At 34.8% G+C, this 23,057-nt stretch overlaps 3 protein-coding genes across 10 annotated transcripts; all 3 read right to left on the bottom strand.

Annotated features, from left to right (window-relative positions):
• Window positions 1-927: 927 nt before the first annotated feature.
• Window positions 928-2,522, bottom strand: LOC121327413 (otospiralin-like). 2 transcript variants are annotated; one of them, XM_041271469.1, is made up of 4 exons: window positions 2,435-2,522; window positions 2,090-2,155; window positions 1,708-1,731; window positions 928-1,364 (listed from the first exon to the last, which is right to left on the bottom strand). In XM_041271469.1, the coding sequence occupies exons 2-4, from the start codon at window positions 2,148-2,150 to the stop codon at window positions 1,174-1,176; spliced, it is 276 nt and encodes a 91-aa protein (XP_041127403.1). In that variant the 5' UTR covers window positions 2,151-2,155; window positions 2,435-2,522; the 3' UTR covers window positions 928-1,173. The 2 variants fall into 2 exon arrangements, with proteins under 2 accessions (XP_041127403.1, XP_041127404.1); XM_041271470.1 differs by having other exon boundaries at window positions 2,090-2,175; window positions 2,435-2,512.
• LOC121327411 (SLAM family member 5-like) lies at window positions 2,466-13,251 on the bottom strand. 5 transcript variants are annotated; one of them, XM_041271467.1, is made up of 7 exons: window positions 12,965-13,248; window positions 9,796-9,910; window positions 9,352-9,708; window positions 8,774-9,043; window positions 8,016-8,129; window positions 7,689-7,755; window positions 2,466-2,530 (listed from the first exon to the last, which is right to left on the bottom strand). In XM_041271467.1, exons 2-7 carry the CDS (start codon window positions 9,878-9,880, stop codon window positions 2,521-2,523), a joined length of 903 nt encoding a protein of 300 aa, XP_041127401.1. In that variant the 5' UTR covers window positions 9,881-9,910; window positions 12,965-13,248; the 3' UTR covers window positions 2,466-2,520. The 5 variants fall into 5 exon arrangements, with proteins under 5 accessions (XP_041127401.1, XP_041127400.1, XP_041127402.1 ...); XM_041271466.1 differs by lacking the exon at window positions 2,466-2,530 and adding an exon at window positions 6,080-7,604 and having other exon boundaries at window positions 7,647-7,755; window positions 12,965-13,250; XM_041271468.1 differs by lacking the exon at window positions 2,466-2,530 and having other exon boundaries at window positions 6,080-7,755; window positions 9,352-9,505; window positions 12,965-13,251.
• Window positions 13,252-14,881: 1,630 nt separating this feature from the next.
• On the bottom strand, window positions 14,882-22,463 carry LOC121326558 (hepatocyte cell adhesion molecule-like). Of its 3 annotated transcripts, none has more exons than XM_041269894.1 (6): window positions 22,192-22,463; window positions 18,182-18,296; window positions 17,738-18,094; window positions 17,160-17,429; window positions 16,401-16,514; window positions 14,882-16,140 (listed from the first exon to the last, which is right to left on the bottom strand). In XM_041269894.1, the coding sequence occupies exons 2-6, from the start codon at window positions 18,264-18,266 to the stop codon at window positions 16,061-16,063; spliced, it is 906 nt and encodes a 301-aa protein (XP_041125828.1). In that variant the 5' UTR covers window positions 18,267-18,296; window positions 22,192-22,463; the 3' UTR covers window positions 14,882-16,060. The 3 variants fall into 3 exon arrangements, with proteins under 3 accessions (XP_041125828.1, XP_041125830.1, XP_041125829.1); XM_041269896.1 differs by having other exon boundaries at window positions 17,738-17,891; window positions 22,192-22,453; XM_041269895.1 differs by lacking the exon at window positions 22,192-22,463 and adding an exon at window positions 19,729-19,788.
• Between the last annotated feature and the right edge of the window lie 594 nt (window positions 22,464-23,057).

Raw genomic sequence — 23,057 nt, 5'->3', positions numbered from 1 at the left:
AATAATGAGAGGGAAATTTTTTTTGAAAGAGCATCTGTGGCTAACACTCCTCTCAGAGTGCATTGCTTTGACACCCTAGCTGTGCGTATGTGACTTTTTATCAAACCACTGTGGTTAAGAACATACAAACCATCTCTTCTATGCATGCTTAGCAAGCCGCAGTCGATGCAGAAAGTCTTCTCAGTAAACACGGCTGCTACTCAGTTTCATACTGCAGATCAAATGAATATGGAGTGATATCTCGAACACAAACCGATTTTACCAGTTAAACTAGACTGCTTTTACAAGTTATCTTATATTAAAATTACACCCCAGCAAATGTGTAGTTATTATTATTATTATTATTATTATTATTATTAGTGTGTATTTCTGTTGATTTCTGTTGTTTCAGGATTAGTCAGTGTAATGCAAGTGTCTTGGAGGAGGAGTTTAGTTTCTTAGGGGTGAGGAGTTCTTCAATTCAAGTTAAAACAGCTTAGGGATGCTGCCATTTTAGCTATAAAGAATAATTGCAAACTGACGACCCTGTCACTTCAAATGATTGTCTTAACAGTGCTAAAGAGCCAGATATTTCTGCATTAATGGTTATTGAGCTTTTAACCTCATTTCACAGACGGGACATAATCCGTAACAGCAGTGTATCACACTTCCTGTCAGTATATCACACTTCCTGTCAGTATATGATTGTAATGTAGTCCAGGGTGTTGTACACCATTTTTAAAGCAATGCTGGTTTATTTCATAATGCACTTCTTATACCACATGCCATCCACAATATTAGCATAGCTCCTTGTTAATTTCCAAAAATTACACCCACTTTGACTTTTGTTGTAAACCCATGTTGTTGCAAAAACAGAATAGGGCTAGGACTATCAGAGTAATCATGTAAACATAGCCAGTGTGTTTCTTAAATTAATAAAAACATCCATCAGCTTTATAAACATTTAATATTATAGCACCAAATACATCTCATATATTATCACAATAATACACTTGAAGCCATGTTTATAGTATATATGCAACACAGCTGATACATGAGGACTGCAACATTACTGTAGAATGTAAACAGAATATAATATACATTATCTAAGGCTAACCCCCCACTAATGGCTTGTTATGACAGCTAAGACTACATTCAGCTGTACCTATTGCTGTATGGCTTGTGAAAGGCTCTTTAATGCTCATGTTCTGACTCAGCAGCTTCGTAGCCCAGAGTATCGCCCAGGTGCTGGTGAGCGAAAAATGTCCTGGCCATCTCGTTAATCTGGTTGTAGGCCCCAATGCTTCTGAAGTACTCAATGTATCTCCAGAAGTCTGTGGTGGAGTATGACCAGTAGGGTCTGGCGGGGGTTTCATCATACGGGACTAAAAGACAGGCAAGGTAAGATACAGTCAAAGCCTGTTTTACAGAGTTCTTCATACAGGAATGTGCAAAGCAATGCACATAGTATGGCTTTAATCTGCAATGTCACCCGCGCACGTTCAATTTAACACTAAGATATAATACATTTACTGATTTTATCAAACGTTTTCTTGACAATTTGGTTTGTTTTAAGTCAATTAAGTCAATAATTGCTGTTTTACTAATTGCTCATCAACAGCCTACATAGTGTTCTGCTTGGGTATCATTAGTAAAAGTGACTCAGTGTCTACAGGTCCATTCACTGAGATTGAATCGAATTCAAAAATGTGAAAAATGTTTTTTTACCTCCTTCTCGGATCACATTAGCGTCTGAAAAAAATAAATATATATTTTTAGGAATTCAGAACTCACAAAGAATCATTTGACTTCTCTCCAATCCCCTGAGACATTAAACATTCCCTGGAAAAATTCCTTCAAGCACATAAACCACACTGTTTGCCCAGTCTCCCAGTTTTTCTAAATAAAAACAGTATAATAACATTTTCTGTCCTTTTAAACCCACATGTAATACCTACACCTACCTACAATATAAATACTTATACACATGCATATCTATCTAACTTCACATGTACTATATCTGCATACATTCATTACATGCACATGCAGTTACATAACTATATAGACATACATTTCATTTTCAAAATATTATATCAAAAACTTTCCTTACCAGTTAATTCATTGACAAACACATAGATAAGAAATATCCCGGCATAGAAACACCACTTCATGTTTCCTAAAAAAAAATATATATATCTATATATATCTATATATATATATATATATATATATATATATATATATATATATATATATATATATATATATATATATATATATATAATCTCTGAAGTTTAAATTTTATTTTATTTGCAACAAAGGGGATCCTCGGTATTAAAAAACATTTTTTGTATATTGCATAAAAGGTTTTTTCAAAAGACAAAAATATATAGGAATTCAATCATTTAAACAGTTAACCAAATATTTCATTTTTATTTATTTATTTTTTATTTACCTGATCTGCTTTTTCTTCAAGCTGAGAGGAGGAATAGTTCTGGATCTGGAAAGTTGAATGGATGTCTGTGTTTGGTGCAGGAATGTTTAAACTGGACTAAAGATGGAGGAAATGAACGTCATTTTTACACACACTCCCATCCTCCCTCCACTCCAATGCCAACTGGCATTTGTTATATATACATATATATGTATATCTGTGTGTGTGTGTACATATATATATATATATATATATATATATATATATGGGGGGGGGGGGTGATATATATAGGGGTAAAATGCAGAACAATTGTCCCCCACATTCATCTGGGGAAGTGGGGAAAACTTGGCACACACACACACACACACACACACACACACACACACACACACACACACACACTTTGTATATTGTATTTTTGTGAAGGTTTAATGAACAGAGAGACAAAACTACCTTAAGTACTATAAACCAGCCCCTTCTAGATCTTGTTGGAGGCATGAATATAAATAAAATAAAATAAAATAACATAACTAAGCATTGCATGTAACCTTAAGCACAGAAATCAAAACTCACAAACTCCTTAGACAGCAATTTGGAAAGTACTTATTCTAGTATAACTAATGTATTTTATATGAGGAGACATTTTAAAAATGCAATTCTGTCTTTTGCTAAAAACCTAATTAATACTTATTGCAGTGTATTTGCGTTGCTAGTTCATGCCCAGTTAAAAAAATAAATAAATCTATATCACATGTTTTAAAAACATTTATTGGAAAAAACATGACTAAAACAAGCAAAAGTTCATAATAAAAAAAATCATTTAAAAAACCTTAAAGTAAAAAAATGCACTTAAAAAACCAGGAACACATCTAATAAAACAGAAACATACCAACATTAATTAAACAAATCATTAAGCAAAGCTGCACAAGTTACTGCAATACTATTTTATGGTTGTAATGTATACAACTAAAATAGAATAGACATCAAAAGTACATTATTGTTTCCACATACAGCACATGCCCAAAGGGTAGAAAACAAAAATGACAAGCACATAAACTAAATAGACATAAGCAAAACCATACCAGCTTCACTCTAAAAACCTACACATAACAATGATACTGCAGCATAAAAGCAATTCATAGCAGTGCACCACTTTGAGCACAGGGTCTATTAAGTTGATCCAAATTATAGATGAATACCGCCAGTCATTAAATAGGACCCTTCCTGCAATTGTCCAGACAGAAAAGACCAACATATATTGTTAGATGTTTGATTAAAACCAATGGATGTGTCAGAACAAGAGACTGAAAAGTTGACTGTGAGCGTTGTATATAGATGTTGTTACTTTTCAATCCATTTGGGAGCTGACTTGATGAGACTGCAATATCACTTTTATATGTTCACCTACTATACTATAGACAGTAAATATGTCTTCAGTGAAAAAAGTAGTAAACTGCATACAAAGCACAATTAAAAACTGAGGCTGGAAATCAGAATACTGATTTCAGACCAGTGAAGCAGATAGATTTAAAGAAAGACTACAGTGGACGTTTTGAAATATGCTTACATTCACAATGGCTCTCTTGAGCTTATTTTGTGAAGATTTGTGGGGCAACAAAAAATAAAAGGCAAGATAACGCAAGTACCCAAATCGCCAAGACCTCAATAAAGCTGATTAATTTCATTCCAATAAGGCTCTCAATTCCTTAAAACAACATCCATGAGAGATACATCACTTTCCCACTCAACCCTTCAATTCATCACAGTAGTACAGAACTGACATGATACAGTGCATATTATTTAGCAATTTTCACATCTGTTAAGTATTTAGAGCTGCCGTTAATTTAACACCATAGATGTAACTGCAGTTTACTTGTTACTTATACAGATAGCTTGTGTTGGCATATGCCACATTACTCGTTTTCAAGGCTTCACATCTATTTTGACACATCATTTGCATGTTGTTTCTAATTGAGTGTGTCAACATATTTTACTACAATCTCAAAGCTATTAATACTAATTTGTTGATGCTTTTCAGGTTTACATGGCAGAGAAAATGCATCCACATTTAAATTATTTATGCACAACTATAAAACATAATGGTACAATGGTAGAAAACATAATAAAACTAAACTCCTTTATTTAGAAATTCTTAATTCAGTGCAAGATACTGTAAACTAGGGTTTGTTTGTTTTTTGTTTGTTTTTTTGCTTTAAATGGTGGACAAATAATACAGTACATTTAACTTAATCTACAGCTATGGCCAAAAGTTGGGCAAAAACATTAAGGCTTGAGAGATTTAAAAAAAGAACTATATAAACATAATTTACAAATTTTATTAACATCATGTCATTTAAACTACAAAATGATATCGCAAAAGTCTACATGAAGCCATAATAGTAGTACAGTAGTTCATGTTAGATTTCAAAATGTCAAATTTTTGTCAGTTTTTCGTTAATTATATGGAAAACTGCAAAGCTCTTTCATTCGACTTTATGAAGCAACATTTGTTCTAGAGGGTGATGCAAAACTTTTGACCATAGCTATATATTGTTTTCTGTTTTTGTACTGTTTTTTTTTTTTTTTTAAAGGCTAACATTCAATTTTGTTCTTAGATTTTTTTATGCTGTTTTTATGGTATACACTTGAATGTACAATCCCCAAATACTACATACAACATTGTAATAGATTGCTAATGCCAAGCTGAATGCAAGTAGTAGCTGGACACGGAGTCAGAACAAAATGATCTGTTTAGAGATATTGACACAAGAGAGTTAAATGAATCACTGAATAACCGAACAACCATTTCTAGTACATGTATTTGATCTATCAGAAAGATCTTTAAAAACACTATATTGTATAATTAAACTACACTACCTTCCAGCTCGTAATGAAACAGTATACACTGAATGAATTGATTCACAAAATCAAAACAACCCCAAGGTCGTAGAGTAAACAGCTTGTAAACATGAAGAGAACGTGTGTTCTGAAACATGGATAGGGCCAGAGGTTAAAAGAATGTGTCAGAGGTCAATGTCATGGCCACTAATCCATCTTGCTTACAATAGTTATTATCCCTGCAAATATGAAGCCGCTATCTCACATGGTCTCTGAGATATGCAGTTCTGGTAGTCTGGCAGTGACAGCTTTGTAAAATTACACAAAAGGATTTCATTTTCTTGTACAATTACCACGACAAACTTGTTGGCTTAATAAGACTATAGCTCTGCATTGAGTATAAAGCGGATATCTCATCGCCTTAGGTCATTATCACCCAAAACCATATTTGTTGGTTGGAAACTTTTTTGAAGCAAATAAAGTTTTGGTTTAAAAAAAAAAGAAAAAAAAAAAACTCACCCACATTGTTAGGCTGTTCATTTGTATTTTTCTTTGAGGTATTTTTGTCAGTTCTGCCAGTTGAAAGCTCAGAAACCCTGACAATTCTCTCATTTCCACTGTACAGTATTGTCCTTTTTGGCATACAAGCATATCAAATTAAACTTTTGACATATGGCAGTGCACAGGGTGAGCAAGAAATATGAAGTACAGACATCAAACTGTAGTGAGAGAGAGAGAGACGAGAGAGAGAAAGGGAGACAGAGAAAGAGATACAAAGGGGTAGATGTAAGTATAGACGCAGTGCAAATAATTGCAGATGCAAAATTCAAATTGCATTGTGGCCAGGCAATTATTTTGCACATTGCCCTACATAAGCTTAAAAGCAAAGCAAATTACTCAACAAGCACAAATAATGATCAGCAGTTATGATAATAAGGGCCTCAATGAGCGCAATTTAGTATCTGCATTTATAGCCCAGAGGTGTGGAGTTAGGAGTACAGAGAGCAGTAGGCGCTGTATGACATTTGAGGAACACGAAAATACGAACCAAAAAAATATATGTCGCCCACATTATGGGGATTTTGCACCTGCAAATCAATGCTCGTACCCTTACATCTACCCAAAAGAAAGGGAGAATGTAAAAGTGAATGTTTTTTTTTTTCTCCACTCGATGTCACTGTTTCTTCAGTTCTTTACTTTGTGGCTACAGTTCTGGTAAAACATAATTAGTTAAACCTAAAGAAAACTAGCTGGCATTAAAATGGTATCTCTATGACTCGCATGTGTTACTTCTCTGTGGGGGTTAGTTAAGATTTTGCTCCACTGAACTTTACACCAAACTAGTATGGAACAAATTACCAAACCAAATAAGTCATTAAAAAGCAACTGCAGGTCTAAAATATATGTTATCTTAAACAAATGTTTTCTTGTTGTTTATATTCACTTTTTAAATAACAAAATTAATTATCGGGGAAACTTAAACAAGCATAAATTGTTACTTATAATGCACTGTACTGCAGGTGTGCTGCTAAACAGAGTTATGTGCCCTTCTCAACACCAATATCATACCCACTGAACAATTAAAAAAATATGCGAAATGCAAGATACCAATATTTGGTCCATTACTTTTCCTTGTCTTCTAATACAGTTAAACTGAGAATCCAAAACCAACGATGCATACCATAGTTTAGTGCCTGAAACCTATATGCAAACATAGTTTGAACATGAAGTTAGGAACATTAAAAATATCAATTCACAGACTTAAATGTAGAATAAAATGGATGTACTTATTCTTGTTATTTGTTTTCTAATTGATAGGAGCTGACAAGAGGTATGCTCTACCCTTATAAAGATTTACCATATAAAAGCATAGCAAAGTATAATACAATATTATAAAGCATAAGTAAACATTGCAAATAATAGCAAAGTATGATTAAGCCTATTAGTAAACATGGCAAACCTGGGTAAATGCATACTATAACCATGGGAAACACATGCGAAAACTGCAAAAATAACATGGCAAACCTTTTTAAAGGTAGAGGTATTCAGTCAGTGGCATATTGCTATGAACCTTATTGATAATAAAAGGCAACAAGGATGTTTATAACCGTTATGTTGTGCTGAGGAAGAGATCAATGATTTTGTAGAGGACATAGCTGAAGTTGCATAATTTGGTTGATATTTATGCGACCATCTGGGATTTACGCACAGACCTCTGGCTTATATCTATGTAAAGTTTGTTGCATGAAAAAGGTTTTAGTCATTTTTGCGTATTCTGGTCTCTCTTGGTGTTGATTCGTCCTGTACAGACCTGTCTTCTGTTACATATACTGGTTCAATAACATAATCAGACCTGTCTTCGGTTACATATACTGGTTCAATAACAAAATCAGACCTGTCTTCGGTTACATATACTGGTTCAATAACAAAATCAGACCTGTCTTTGGTTACATATACTGGTTCAGTAAGCTCAGCAGACCTTTCTTCTGTTTTTAACTGCAGATCTGTTAAAAAAAATATATACATATTTGGTGTAAATTATGTACAAAACTTTTTGGGCTATTACTATATTTTTAAACAGTTAATTCCTTCTAATTGTAATGCAGTAATAATGCATTCATGCTTAGTAATTGCATTATACAGAAGTGCAACAGTGCTTCACTCTACAGTGTTCAATACAAATACCACCAACACTGCTTTAAAAACATAAGCAAAAGTACATTTTTAAAACAGATATTTACAAAGATGCATTGAATTTATTTACCAGTGTTTTCTTTGTTACTTCTCTTTGTCTTCTTGTAGAGGTAAACTGAGTATCCAGTTAGTAATATACCAAAAAAAATGACACATGTTATAGGAACCCACCAGTGCCTGAATCCTATATGAAAACACAAGTTAGGAATAAGCATATCAGCTCACATATTGTAGCTAAAAAATGACTTTTCTAAATTGGCACCCAATACTTTATATAAGATCATTCAATACAAGATGTAAAATACAGGCATTTAGTGAACATCAACCGCTAATTAATACGACAAAGACCAAAGACCAAAATACACAATTTCTGGTGTTTAACAAATAATCTTTGTATTTTTTTTTTTTAATTACTTCAAGCAATTTCAAATATTTGTTCATGACAAAAGTATTGGCACCTTTACATTAAAAGTCTGTAAAAATGTAATAGAACTAATTAAAATATATATTAATTGATTGAAAACCATTACACAGTAATTAAGCTGCAGTATAAAGTCAATAGCCAGAAAAGAAGATACAGGAAATACTAAAGCGGAGGTACCAATACTTTTGTCATGAACGAATACTTTAAAAGAAATAAGACTTTTCATCAAGATTATTTGTTAAATTACTAGAAATTGTGTATTTTGCTTTTTTGTTTTATTGAAAAGTGGTTAAAGTTTACTCAATGTTTGTCTTTAATCTGCAATCTTAAATTATAATATAATAAGCATAGGGTGCCAGTAGTATTGCCTGTGACTGTAGGTCCCAGTATTTCAATACCCTTACCTTCCTGAGGGTTTTTATTACATGCTTGTGTTCCCAGCGGATCGCTTGTTGCTGTACTGACTGGGTTCTCAGCAATGCATTTGTACTCATCAGTAGATCCATACAGCCTGTCCACCACCTTCTCTGCCCCAGCACTGACACAGCTCTCATTACTACAGGCAGGCACCTTTTCCCATCGGTAGGACACGTGGGTCCCCTGGCTGGTAGAACAGGTCATTGTGATGTTGTTCACGAAGCAAACCGCGGTCACATTGGGCTTTGAAACGGGTTCTAAAACAACAATAATAATGCAAATATACTGATCAGAGATCATCGGGTTACAGCAATGTCTACAGTAGTATACAGACACTCTGGTAAAATAATTATTACTATCTATTAAGTGCTGCTTGTATTTATGTAAACAATTCAAATAAAAAAAGTTCGAACAAAGTTCATTCATATGCAATAAAAAGATAAACCAGCTTGTTCAACAATACTGACAGAATATATCTGTAAACGTGATTTAAAAAGTGAGCGGGTTCTGCATCATGATAAGCACTATGTTAAATTGTACAGTACAGGTACACTTAAACACTTACCAAAGACATGCAGTTGAAACCGTCTTGTCATTGTTGTCATTGTGTGTCTCACATAACTGATCTGCATGTCATACTGTCCACTGTCTGAGAGCTGTACATTATCCAGAAATACTGAACCAGTTTCATCCACTCGTATTCTGTCTACAAACATTAACTGGAAAATTGTTGGATTCAATGGATTACTTGAGAACCATGTTACAATTTTTCTATTTGACTGAAATAACAGGCTAAGCTCATATGTCACATTTCCCTCAGCTGTAACAGGGAAAATGATACCATCTCCTACTGAAGCGTTAGTGATGCTTCCAGCAGCAGCCAGTATCGTCCCTCCTTCACATTGACCAAACAAGGGTAATACTGTAAGAAGGCATAGGAAACAGTGTATTATATTTACAGTACTGGCTAACGTTTGTATGTAATGCTGAATAATTAAACACAATTTACCTAAAACCTGGTAGATCATTAAGGTCTTTAGAGCAACATTCCTTTTCCAAACATGTGCTTCTGTGTTTCTGAATTTTCTGTTCATTATACATAGCAGTACAGCGCAACACCCATTCTGCAAAAAAGACACAAAAGAATTGCAAAACATTTATTTTGGCGGGAAGGAGTGGGTGCTATCAGATCAAATACATGCACTGAAAGCTACAATAGACATGATCAGTGGTCAGAGTAGCGGTCCACTGAGCTCGACTGTTGGCGTTTGTAAATGAGCATTTGTATGTCATTTTATTTTACATTTTGGAATATGCATTATTATTAGTTAAACGTGTACAGTCATAAATATGATCATGCTTTCAACATACAGATACGGTACGATACGCATTACAAATACACAGAATACAGTAATTAGCTACGTTTAATTAAGGACGTATTGCTTTATTGGTTAGTGTTTGATAAAACAATTATAAAAGTAAAAACATATTGCAAAAATATTCAAGAACTGTTTAGAGAACTTGCTGCTACAAATACACAAAGCATGTAAAACTGATTTACTTCCCAAATCCGACACTTGGGTAGAAAATAAGGAACTTAATATTTGCACACGTTCTACTACGACTAATAATAATAATAATAATAATAATAATAATAATAATAATAAAAGGCTTGAATGCATTAAAATCATGAATTCCCTAAAGTCTAGTATAATTATAATAATTTACATTGTTGTAGTCTTATAAAACTCGCTTACCTGCAATGTTCCCTGCTCCAGATTTGAATAAACCGCTCGCGCTTTTTTTTTTAAATGTACACATTAAACAAATCCTGGTATCCAGTGGCTATACGGAAAGGACAGACTAGCTGGGCGTATCTTAGAAAGATAACATCTTCGGCGTGCTTGCTTTTTTATGAGGGTAACGTATTCTGTGTACTGCCGTGGGCGGTATTGTATATTAATTCAGCTGCGGCGTGCTAACATGGCAGAGTTTAATGAAAGTAAAAATAAAAAAATGGGACATACATATAAAACAGACTAACTGTTAACTATAGCAAAGAAGAATAGCAACGAGAGGTCTCTGATAAAGGATTCAGTTCAGTGGAGGTGTGTGTGTTTTACATTTAGCACAGGCCGTTTTTTTTTTTTTTTTTTTTTTTTTTTTTTTTTTTTTTTTTTTGGTAAATAAATGTAGTCTCTGAAGCAGATCTCCCGCTCACTATCACACTATCTTCTTTGCAATGGTTTGCTTTTACATAGTCCACGGACTAACAGGTAGCTCTCTACCCCTTCTGTAAAACCCACAGCCATAGAACGTGGCAAGAATGCTTTGAAGAAAGACTGTAGGAGAGATTTTAGCATGTGGGCGATTTATGAAACAGATTATTAGCAGGCAAACAAAAACGGGGCACTTATCATTACAACCTCATATAATAAGAAAACAATCCAGTTTTAACTTCTATTTTTGGGTAGCCAACATCATTGTGCAATCCCACTGTCAATGCTTTATTAAAGAAATATAAAGGTGAGACATTATTACAACAAAACAGTTGTTAGTTGCATGCAATAGTTCAGTGCAACAAGAAAGTACAGAAGTGGTAACAATATAAGTCTGACATATGGACATCTCCATAGACACCCAGATTTTGAGACTCTTAATAACTTGTGCTAAAGAATTACTTTTTCAAATGTTATCATAGTTGGACAAATGAATCTCTACTGTACAGGGATATGTAGAGTGTAACAATAAGAACTATTGAATTAGTTTAGTTACAGGAGTTTCCAGAGGTAGAGCTGTTCTTATCTGCAAGGTGCAACAATTGTGGTAGACCACTTGAGAAATGCAGGCTGTGCCCCTGGCATTAAAAGGTCAGAAAGTAATGGGATGGAAAGTCAAGTGTACCAGCTCGGTGGGCAAAAGTGCATTTGAAATATTTAAAAAGTAAACATCAGGTAAAGTATTCACTGCAACTTAGAACAATAATCTGGACATTTTTTTTTAAAGAAATGTAAATGTCTCCTGTTTGTTTAACACTTATGCATTATGTTGTGGAGTAATGAATTACAGTGCATTACAGAAATGCATTACATTACAGTAATCTGATTACAGTAACTTGTAACTGATATGGTTCCTTTTCCAGACAAGTAACTAAATGTGGTGAAAACACACATTAATAAAGTGTTAATTGTTTTTTGTGTGTGTTGAAAAGCAATATGTTACATTGTTGATGATTATTTTGTTTGCTAATATTTTATATTTTTACCTGTGTACACATTTTATTTTTAGTAGTTTGAAAATGAGCAAGAAACAGCTACGTAGAAGCAGGTGTTTGATATTTTAGGTATTTACCATTACTGGTTTATTCTATTATGTTAAAAAAAAGTTTGCAGCTTCTTCTACATTAATAAAGTGTTAATTGTATTGTTTTTGTGTGTGTGTTGAAAAGCAATATATTACATTGCTGATGATTATTTTATATTTTTACCTGTGTACACAGCGTTTGATTTTGACCTGTTTGCTATTTAGCAGCATGATACAAACCCACACGCTTCTAAAATAAAGATGCAGGCGAGTGACGGCGACCACATGTTTCCACTTGCATCACTGGACAGATAAAGAAACTTGTGAAATGTAGAAAGGATCCTGCATTCACTGTTGTACATTTCTTTAATAACCACACAGAGTGATTCTTTGATTACAGGATCAAACCAAGTTGTCACTGTTACTCAGACTGTCAGTTGGCTGCCAACATTTCATATTACCTGGATATCTTGCAGTTTTACATTAATCTTACATGTTTGAGGTAGAGTATAGCTTTAAGAAATTGAGCTCAGTGCTTGCACCCATTGGCAAAAATTGGGCTTTCTGAGAAGTTATGTAATAGCAATTGTCCAAAAAGGACGCATCTAAACTTGCAAATGCAATACATTGATTAAAGCACATAAGCACTGTGATATTTTGGAAAATAAGTTTGCATGTGAATATAGCATATGCGCTAATGCTTTGAAACACACACCACTTATTCTAGTCTGATCTTTTCATGTTCATTTTTCATCTTTTCACAACCAGTCACATCACATTCTGTCTATTTTATGCAGTGAAGAGTTGGCACATATGCACCCGAGACATAAGAAAGCAAAAGTCACTTTCACTGACTTCCAGAGATCAGAACCTACCTGCTGGTTTAGGCACAATCTCCAGCTGAATCGGGATCCGAGTCCTGAGATATTTAAACAGCAAACAGAATGTAATGCATTAACACTGGAGGCGGGGCATGATTAGCTTGGGTATATCCCAGAAATGGGTTTGATTGAATTAAAAGGAGGAATTCAGGCATGATTTTACATGTATGTTCTAGTTACCAGCATTGAACGATCATATAGAAAACAAGTTCAGCAGGGTTCTTTTCTAAAGGTGTTTTGCACAAAAAGGACCCTTCCAGTTAAGCTCTCGATGTGCCCTACTAAAAAAGAGAACAATAAAATAGTTTTAAAAATGTGGTAGGAAAATTAAAAAAAAAAAAAAAAAAAAAAAAAACGTGCGGGAGTCGAATTGATCATTGAAATGTATTTCGTCCACACATTGCTTGTGTCTAGTCTGTGATAACCACAAACGAGATAACAAGGTCATTGAGCAGAGGAAGTGTCTAACACATTAGGCAATGTGGCTACATTTAACAGCAGTCTGTAATATTCTATTTGGGAGCCTGATACTTTATAATTGTTATGTACAGTACCGAGGCTAGTCCAAACATGCTGGCTTCTATTCTTGATTTAAACCAATGTGTAGGTTGTAATTGAACCCTGTTCAGATCTGGCACAATTTCAGAGGTTTTAATATGTAAGTGTAGGTGTACCAGTAACATTTGTTTTCTCTTTCAAGTTAATAGGTAGAGCTGACCCTAGGAGCCAATTAATTGAATTAAACAGTAGCGTGGATCTCTAAGTAAGGACAAACTCTTAAATTTGAAGAAAAACTTCATATCAACAAGTTTTCCAAATTGTGCGCAGTTATGAGCACATAGCATTGCTTAGGCAAGAGGAGTGAACGACTCTGTAACTCAAAGTGAACACAAACATGTAGACAATAATTTTACAACACAATGAAATACTTTTCACTTGAAAAGGTAAGGTCCATTAACTTTTTCTTACCGACCATTGCGTAATTCCTCTGGTGTGGTTTTATCTAAGATGAGCAGTGACATACAGTGAATAATATATTTAGCTAAATAGCAATCGATTAATTGGGAAGACAAAATATAATTGTTTGAATAAATATCGATGATTGAATCTGAGGCTGTGAATTGAAGACTCAAGCCCAGGGGTGAAATCCTGCGGGTACACATCGTTACTCTGTACTGGGACTTATTTTGATTCCGGTACTGGGTACAGGGACTTATTTAATCTGCTTTTCATCCAATGCGGATACATTCCATCCACTCACTCAGTCCACTAGAGCACACTTCTCCAGCATGCCAGTGGCCATCGAAGGTGAGCATTTGCCCACTGAAGTCGGTTATGACGCCGAACTGCAGTCAGGTCAAGACCCTGGTGAGGACAACGAGTACGCAGATGAGCTTCCCTGAGACGGTTTCTGACAGTTTGTGCAGAAATTCTTCGGTTATGCAAACCCACAGTTTCATCAGCTGTCCGGGTGGCTGGTCTCGGACGATCCCGCAGGTGAAGAAGCCGGATGTGGAGGTCCCGGGCCGGCGTGGTCACACGTGGTCTGCGGTTGTGAGGCCGGTTGGACGTACTGCCAAATTCTCTGAAATGATGTTGGAGGCAACTTATGGTAGAGAAATGAACATTCAATTATCTGGCAACAGCTCTGGTGGACATTCCTGCAGTCAGCATGCCAATTGCACACTCCCTCAAAACTTGAGACATGTGGGGCATTGTGATAAAACTGCACATTTTAGAGTGGCCTTTTATTATCCCCAGCACAAGGTGCACCTGTGTAATGATCATGCTGTTTAATCAGCTTCTTGATATGCCACACCTGTCAGGTGGATGGATTATCTTGGCAAAGGAGAAATGCTCAATAACAGGGATGTAAACAAATTTGTGCATAAAATTTGAGAGATTTCTGGGATCTTTTATTTCAGCTCATGAAACATGGGACCAACACTTTACATGTTGCGTTTACATTTTTGTTCAGTGTAAATAAGTCCAAGAGCAACTACAGGTCTACAATATCAGTTATCTTAAACTAATGTTTTCTTGTTGTTTATATTCACTTTGTAAATAACAAAATGGATTTTGGGGAATAACCAAAACTTAAACGTTCCTTTTTTTTCTGAAGCAGATCTCCTGCTCACTATCACACTATCTTCTTTGCAATGATTTGCTTTTACATAGTCCACGGACTAACAGGTAGCTCTCTACCCCTTCTGTAAAACCCATAGCCATAGAACGTGGCAAGACTGCTCTGGAGGAACACTGCAGGAGATATATTATCAGCACGTGGGAGATTTATGAAACAGATTATTAGCAGGCAAACAAAAACGGTGCACTTATCATTACAACCTAATATATTAAGAAAACAATCCAGTTTTAACTCCCATTTTTGGGTAGCTAACATCATTGTGCAATCCCACTGTCAGTGCATTATTAGAGAAATATAAAAGGTGAGACATTATTACAACAATTTTAACCTTATAAAAAAAAAGGTCTTCGTGTCTGGGTGATTACATTTCAAGACACTGATTGATTCCTGTTCGTGAAATATGAGATATCTGGCAACATCCGACCGGTGGCTATATTTGTAAGCGATCACACAATATGGAGAATAAAAGATAGCACTAGACAGACCAGCACATAATTACCTTAAAATGTGGTCTGTAAAGTGTGTTTAATGAATGCCTGTTCATGTAATGCGAAGGAGCAATGATTCTTTAAATGAATGAAAAATTAAATTGAATCATCCTATCAAATACCACACAAAATTTCAAAAAATGTGTGCTTGTGCCTTTAAGACAAATCCGGGGTTTCTTTATACAGCAGGCTGCTTGTGTCACCCTATCATATAACAAAGTAAAATGGAACAGTATGAAACCAAACGGCCACGAACCCACTCTTCTGATCATACGACTTTATTACGCATTTTAAAATGTGTGTTTATATATATATATATATATATATATATATATATATATATATATATATATATATATATATATATATATTTCTGTTGATGTTTGATATTAACTAGGATTGTCTGGCAGTAGGGTAGTTTTGGAACAGCAATACAGATTAGCAGGAACTAGTGAATTAGCAGGTCTCTCTTGGTGTTGATTTGTCCTGTGCAGATCTTTCCTCTGTTACATATACTGGTTCAATAACAAGCAGATCTGTTAAAAAAAATATATACATATTTGGTGTAAATTATGTGCAAAACTTTTTGGGCTATTACTATATTTTTAAACAGTTAATTCCTTCTAATTGTAATGCAGTAATAATGCATTCATGCTTAGTAATTGCATTATACAGAAGTGCAACAGTGCTTCACTCTACAGTGTTCAATACAAATACCACCAACACTGCTTTAAAAACATAAGCAAAAGTACATTTTTAAAACAGATATTTACAAAGATGCATTGAATTTATTTACCAGTGTTTTCTTCGTTACTTCTCTTTGTCTTCTTGTAGGGGTAAACTGAGTATCCAGTTAGTAATATACCAAAAAAAATGACACATGTTATAGCAACCCACCAGTGCCTGAATCCTATATGAAAACACAAGTTAGGAATAAGCATATCAGCTCACATATTGTAGCTAAAAAATGACTTTTCTAAATTGGCACCCAATACTTTATATAAGATCATTCAATACAAGATGTAAAATACAGGCATTTAGTGAACATCAACCGCTAATTAATACGACAAAGACCAAAGACCAAAATACACAATTTCTGGTGTTTTAACAAATAATCTTTGTATTTTTTTTTTTTTTAATTACTTCAAGCAATTTCAAATATTTGTTCATGACAAAAGTATTGGCACCTTTAGATTAAAAGTCTGTAAAAATGTCATAGAGCATGTCAAATATATATTAATTGATTGAAAACCATTACACAGTAATTAAGCTGCAGTATAAAGTCAATAGCCAGAAAAGAAGATACAGGAAATACTAAAGCGGAGGTACCAATACTTTTGTCATAAACGAATACTTTAAAAGAAATAAGACTTTTCATCAAGATTATTTGTTAAATTACTAGAAAGTGTGTATTTTGTTTTTTATTTAATTGAAAAGTGGTTAAAGTTTACTCAATGTTTGTCTTTAATCTGCAATCTTAAATTATAATATAATAAGCATAGGGTGCCAGTAGTATTGCCTGTGACTGTAGGTCCCAGTATTTCAATACCCTTACCTTCCTGAGGGTTTTTATTACATGCTTGTGTTCCCAGCGGATCGCTTGTTGCTGTACTGACTGGGTTCTCAGCAATGCATTTGTACTCATCAGTAGATCCATACAGCCTGTCCACCACCTTCTCTGCCCCAGCACTGACACAGCTCTCATTACTACAGGCAGGCATCTTTTCCCATCGGTAGGACACGTGGGTCCCCTGGCTGGTAGAACAGGTCATTGTGATGTTGTTCACGAAGCAAACCGCGGTCACATTGGGCTTTGAAACGGGTTCTAAAACAACAATAATAATGCAAATATACTGATCAGAGATCATCGGGTTACAGCAATGTCTACAGTAGTATACAGACACTCTGGTAAAATAATTATTACTATCTATTAAGTGCTGCTTGTATTTATGTAAACAATTCAAATAAAAAAAGTTCGAACAAAGTTCATTCATATGCAATAAAAAGATAAACCAGCTTGTTCAACAATACTGACAGAATATATCTGTAAACGTGATTAAAAAAGTGAGCGGGTTCTGCATCATGATAAGCACTATGTTAAATTGTACAGTACAGGTACACTTAAACACTTACCAAAGACATGCAGTTGAAACCGTCTTGTCATTGTTGTCATTGTGTGTCTCACATAACTGATCTGCATGTCATACTGTCCACTGTCTGAGAGCTGTACATTATCCAGAAATACTGAACCAGTTTCATCCACTCGTATTCTGTCTACAAACATTAACTGGAAAATTGTTGGATTCAATGGATTACTTGAGAACCATGTTACAATTTTTCTATTTGACTGAAATAACAGGCTAAGCTCATATGTCACATTTCCCTCAGCTGTAACAGGGAAAATGATACCATCTCCTACTGAAGCGTTAGTGATGCTTCCAGCAGCAGCCAGTATCGTCCCTCCTTCACATTGACCAAACAAGGGTAATACTGTAAGAAGGCATAGGAAACAGTGTATTATATTTACAGTACTGGCTAACGTTTGTATGTAATGCTGAATAATTAAACACAATTTACCTAAAACCTGGTAGATCATTAAGGTCTTTAGAGCAACATTCCTTTTCCAAACATGTGCTTCTGTGTTTCTGAATTTTCTGTTCATTATACATAGCAGTACAGCGCAACACCCATTCTGCAAAAAAAGACACAAAAGAATTGCAAAACATTTATTTTGGCGGGAAGGAGTGGGTGCTATCAGATCAAATACATGCACTGAAAGCTACAATAGACATGATCAGTGGTCAGAGTAGCGGTCCACTGAGCTCGACTGTTGGCGTTTGTAAATGAGCATTTGTATGTCATTTTATTTTACATTTTGGAATATGCATTATTATTAGTTAAATGTGTACAGTCATAAATATGATCATGCTTTCAACATACAGATACGGTACGATACGCATTACAAATACACAGAATACAGTAATTAGCTACGTTTAATTAAGGACGTATTGCTTTATTGGTTAGTGTTTGATAAAACAATTATAAAAGTAAAAACATATTGCAAAAATATTCAAGAACTGTTTAGAGAACTTGCTGCTACAAATACACAAAGCATGTAAAACTGATTTACTTACCAAATCCGACACGTGGGTAGAAAATAAGGAACTTAATATTTGCACACGTTCTACTACGACTAATAATAATAATAATAATAATAATAATAATAATAATAATAATAATAATAAAATGCTTGAATGCATTAAAATCATGAATTCCCTAAAGTCTAGTAAAATTCTAATAATTTAAATTGCTGTATAAAACTCGCACAGCTGCAATGTTCCCCGCTCCAGATTTGAATAAACCGGTCGCGCTTTTTTTTAAAAATGTACACATTAAACAAATCCTGGTATCCAGTGGCTATACGGAAGGACAGACTAGCTGGGCGTATCTTAGAAAGATAACATCTTCGGCGTGCTTGCTTTTTTATGAGGGTAACGTATTCTGTGTACTGCCGTGGGCGGTATTGTATATTAATTCAGCTGCGGCGTGCTAACATAGCAGAGTTTAATGAAAGTTAAAATAAAAAAAAATAAAAAAATGGGACATACATATAAAACAGACTTACTGTTAACCATAGCAAAGAAGAATAGCAACGAGAGGTCTCTGATAAAGGATTCAGTTCAGTGGAGGTGTGTGTGTGTGTGTGTGTGTGTGTGTGTGTGTGTGTGTGTGTGTGTGTGTGTGTGTGTTTTTTAGCACAGGCCGTTTTTTTTTGTTGTTTTTTTTTTTTGTTTTTTTTTTTTGTAAATAAATGTGGTCTCTGAAGCAGATCTCCCGCTCACTATCACACTATCTTCTTTGCAATGGTTTGCTTTTACATAGTCCACGGACTAACAGGTAGCTCTCTACCCCTTCTGTAAAACCCACAGCCATAGAACGTGGCAAGAATGCTTTGAAGAAAGACTGTAGGAGAGATAATTAGCATAATAATAATAATAATTTATGAAACAGATTATTAGCAGGCAAACAAAAACGGGGCTTGAATGCATTAAAATCATGAATTCCCTAAAGTCTAGTATAATTATAATAATTTACATTGTTGTAGTCTTATAAAACTCGCTTACCTGCAATGTTCCCTGCTCCAGATTTGAATAAACCGCTCGCGCTTATTTTTTTAAATGTACACATTAAACAAATCCTGGTATCCAGTGGCTATACGGAAGGACAGACTAGCTGGGCGTATCTTAGAAAGATAACATCTTCGGCGTGCTTGCTTTTTTATGAGGGTAACGTATTCTGTGGACTGCCGTGGGCGGTATTGTATTTTAATTCAGGTGCGGCGTGCTAACATGGCAGAGTTTAATGCAAGTTAAAATAAAAAAAAATAAAAAAATGGGACATACATATAAAACAGACTTACTATAACCATAGCAAAGAAGAATAGCAACGAGAGGTCTCTGATAAAGGATTCAGTTCAGTGGAGGTAGGTGTGTGTGTGTGTGTGTGTGTGTGTGTGTGTGTGTGTGTGTGTGTGTTTTGTGTTTGCACAGTGTGTTTTTTTTTTTTTTTTTTTTTTTTGGTAAATAAATGTAGTCTCTGAAGCAGATCTCCCGCTCACTATCACACTATCTTCTTTGCAATGGTTTGCTTTTACATAGTCCACGGACTAACAGGTAGCTCTCTACCCCTTCTGTAAAACCCACAGCCATAGAACGTGGCAAGAATGCTTTGAAGAAAGACTGTAGGAGAGATTTTAGCATGTGGGGATTTATGAAACAGATTATTAGCAGGCAAACAAAAACGGGGCACTTATCATTACAACCTCATATAATAAGAAAACAATCCAGTTTTAACTTCTATTTTTGGGTAGCCGACATCATTGTGCAATCCCACTGTCAATGCTTTATTAAAGAAATATAAAGGTGAGACATTATTACAACAAAACAGTTGTTAGTTGCATGCAATAGTTCAGTGCAACAAGAAAGTACAGAAGTGGTAACAATATAAGTCTGACATATGGACATCTCCATAGACACCCAGATTTTGAGACTCTTAATAACTTGTGCTAAAGAATTACTTTTTCAAATGTTATCATAGTTGGACAAATGAATCTCTACTGTACAGGGATATGTAGAGTGTAACAATAAGAACTATTGAATTAGTTTAGTTACAGGAGTTTCCAGAGGTAGAGCTGTTCTTATCTGCAAGGTGCAACAATTGTGGTAGACCACTTGAGAAATGCAGGCTGTGCCCCTGGCATTAAAAGGTCAGAAAGTAATGGGATGGAAAGTCAAGTGTACCAGCTCGGTGGGCAAAAGTGCATTTGAAATATTTAAAAAGTAAACATCAGGTAAAGTATTCACTGCAACTTAGAACAATAATCTGGACATTTTTTTTTAAAGAAATGTAAATGTCTCCTGTTTGTTTAACACTTATGCATTATGTTGTGGAGTAATGAATTACAGTGCATTACAGAAATGCATTACATTACAGTAATCTGATTACAGTAACTTGTAACTGATATGGTTCCTTTTCCAGACAAGTAACTAAATATGGTGAAAACACACATTAATAAAGTGTTAATTGTTTTTTGTGTGTGTTGAAAAGCAATATATTACATTGTTGATGATTATTTTGTTTGCTAATATTTTATATTTTTACCTGTGTACACATTTTATTTTTAGTAGTTTGAAAATGAGCAAGAAACAGCTACGTAGAAGCAGGTGTTTGATATTTTAGGTATTTACCATTACTGGTTTATTCTATTATGTTAAAAAAACATAAAAAAAAAAACATTGCAGCTTCTTCTACATTAATAAAGTGTTAATTGTATTGTTTTTGTGTGTGTGTTGAAAAGCAATATATTACATTGCTGATGATTATTTTATATTTTTACCTGTGTACACAGCGTTTGATTTTGACCTGTTTGCTATTTAGCAGCATGATACAAACCCACACGCTTCTAAAATAAAGATGCAGGCGAGTGACGGCGACCACATGTTTCCACTTGCATCACTGGACAGATAATGAAACGTGTGAAATGTAGAAAGGATCCTGCATTCACTGTTGTACATTTCTTTAATAACCACACAGAGTGATTCTTTGATTACAGGATCAAACCAAGTTGTCACTGTTACTCAGACTGTCAGTTGGCTGCCAACATTTCATATTACCTGGATATCTTGCAGTTTTACATTAATCTTACATGTTTGAGGTAGAGTATAGCTTTAAGAAATTGAGCTCAGTGCTTGCACCCATTGGCAAAAATTGGGCTTTCTGAGAAGTTATGTAATAGCAATTGTCCAAAAAGGACGCATCTAAACTTGCAAATGCAATACATTGATTAAAGCACATAAGCACTGTGATATTTTGGAAAATAAGTTTGCATGTGAATATAGCATATGCGCTAATGCTTTGAAACACACACCACTTATTCTAGTCTGATCTTTTCATGTTCATTTTTCATCTTTTCACAACCAGTCACATCACATTCTGTCTATTTTATGCAGTGAAGAGTTGGCACATATGCACCCGAGACATAAGAAAGCAAAAGTCACTTTCACTGACTTCCAGAGATCAGAACCTACCTGCTGGTTTAGGCACAATCTCCAGCTGAATCGGGATCCGAGTCCTGAGATATTTAAACAGCAAACAGAATGTAATGCATTAACACTGGAGGCGGGGCATGATTAGCTTGGGTATATCCCAGAAATGGGTTTGATTGAATTAAAAGGAGGAATTCAGGCATGATTTTACATGTATGTTCTAGTTACCAGCATTGAACGATCATATAGAAAACAAGTTCAGCAGGGTTCTTTTCTAAAGGTGTTTTGCACAAAAAGGACCCTTCCAGTTAAGCTCTCGATGTGCCCTACTAAAAAAGAGAACAATAAAATAGTTTTAAAAATGTGGTAGGAAAATTAAAAAAAAAAAAAAAAAAAAAAACGTGCGGGAGTCGAATTGATCATTGAAATGTATTTCGTCCACACATTGCTTGTGTCTAGTCTGTGATAACCACAAACGAGATAACAAGGTCATTGAGCAGAGGAAGTGTCTAACACATTAGGCAATGTGGCTACATTTAACAGCAGTCTGTAATATTCTATTTGGGAGCCTGATACTTTATAATTGTTATGTACAGTACCGAGGCTAGTCCAAACATGCTGGCTTCTATTCTTGATTTAAACCAATGTGTAGGTTGTAATTGAACCCTGTTCAGATCTGGCACAATTTCAGAGGTTTTAATATGTAAGTGTAGGTGTACCAGTAACATTTGTTTTCTCTTTCAAGTTAATAGGTAGAGCTGACCCTAGGAGCCAATTAATTGAATTAAACAGTAGCGTGGATCTCTAAGTAAGGACAAACTCTTAAATTTGAAGAAAAACTTCATATCAACAAGTTTTCCAAATTGTGCGCAGTTATGAGCACATAGCATTGCTTAGGCAAGAGGAGT

The sequence above is a fragment of the Polyodon spathula genome, chromosome 14, assembly GCF_017654505.1.
Source record: "Polyodon spathula isolate WHYD16114869_AA chromosome 14, ASM1765450v1, whole genome shotgun sequence".
NCBI classification, from domain to species: Eukaryota; Metazoa; Chordata; class Actinopteri; order Acipenseriformes; family Polyodontidae; genus Polyodon; species Polyodon spathula.
This window is presented reverse-complemented; position numbering and strand designations above follow the sequence as displayed.

Coding starts and splice junctions, on each gene's coding strand:
- LOC121327413 (XM_041271469.1), bottom strand. CDS start 2,150: ATGAAGTGGTGTTTCTATGCCGGGATATTTCTTATCTATGTGTTTGTC. Junction 1,732..2,089: donor GTTTGTCAATGAATTAACTG/GTAAGGAAAGTT, acceptor TATTTTTTTCAG/ACGCTAATGTGATCCGAGAA. Junction 1,365..1,707: donor TAATGTGATCCGAGAAGGAG/GTAAAAAAACAT, acceptor CCTGTCTTTTAG/TCCCGTATGATGAAACCCCC.
- LOC121327411 (XM_041271464.1), bottom strand. CDS start 9,880: ATGAACAGAAAATTCAGAAACACAGAAGCACATGTTTGGAAAAGGAAT. Junction 8,130..8,773: donor TAATAAAAACCCTCAGGAAG/GTAAGGGTATTG, acceptor GTTTTCATATAG/GATTCAGGCACTGGTGGGTT. Junction 7,756..8,015: donor AAGTAACAAAGAAAACACTG/GTAAATAAATTC, acceptor TTTTTTTAACAG/ATCTGCAGTTAAAAACAGAA.
- LOC121326558 (XM_041269894.1), bottom strand. CDS start 18,266: ATGAACAGAAAATTCAGAAACACAGAAGCACATGTTTGGAAAAGGAAT. Junction 18,095..18,181: donor AATGATCTACCAGGTTTTAG/GTAAATTGTGTT, acceptor GCCTTCTTACAG/TATTACCCTTGTTTGGTCAA. Junction 16,515..17,159: donor TAATAAAAACCCTCAGGAAG/GTAAGGGTATTG, acceptor GTTTTCATATAG/GATTCAGGCACTGGTGGGTT.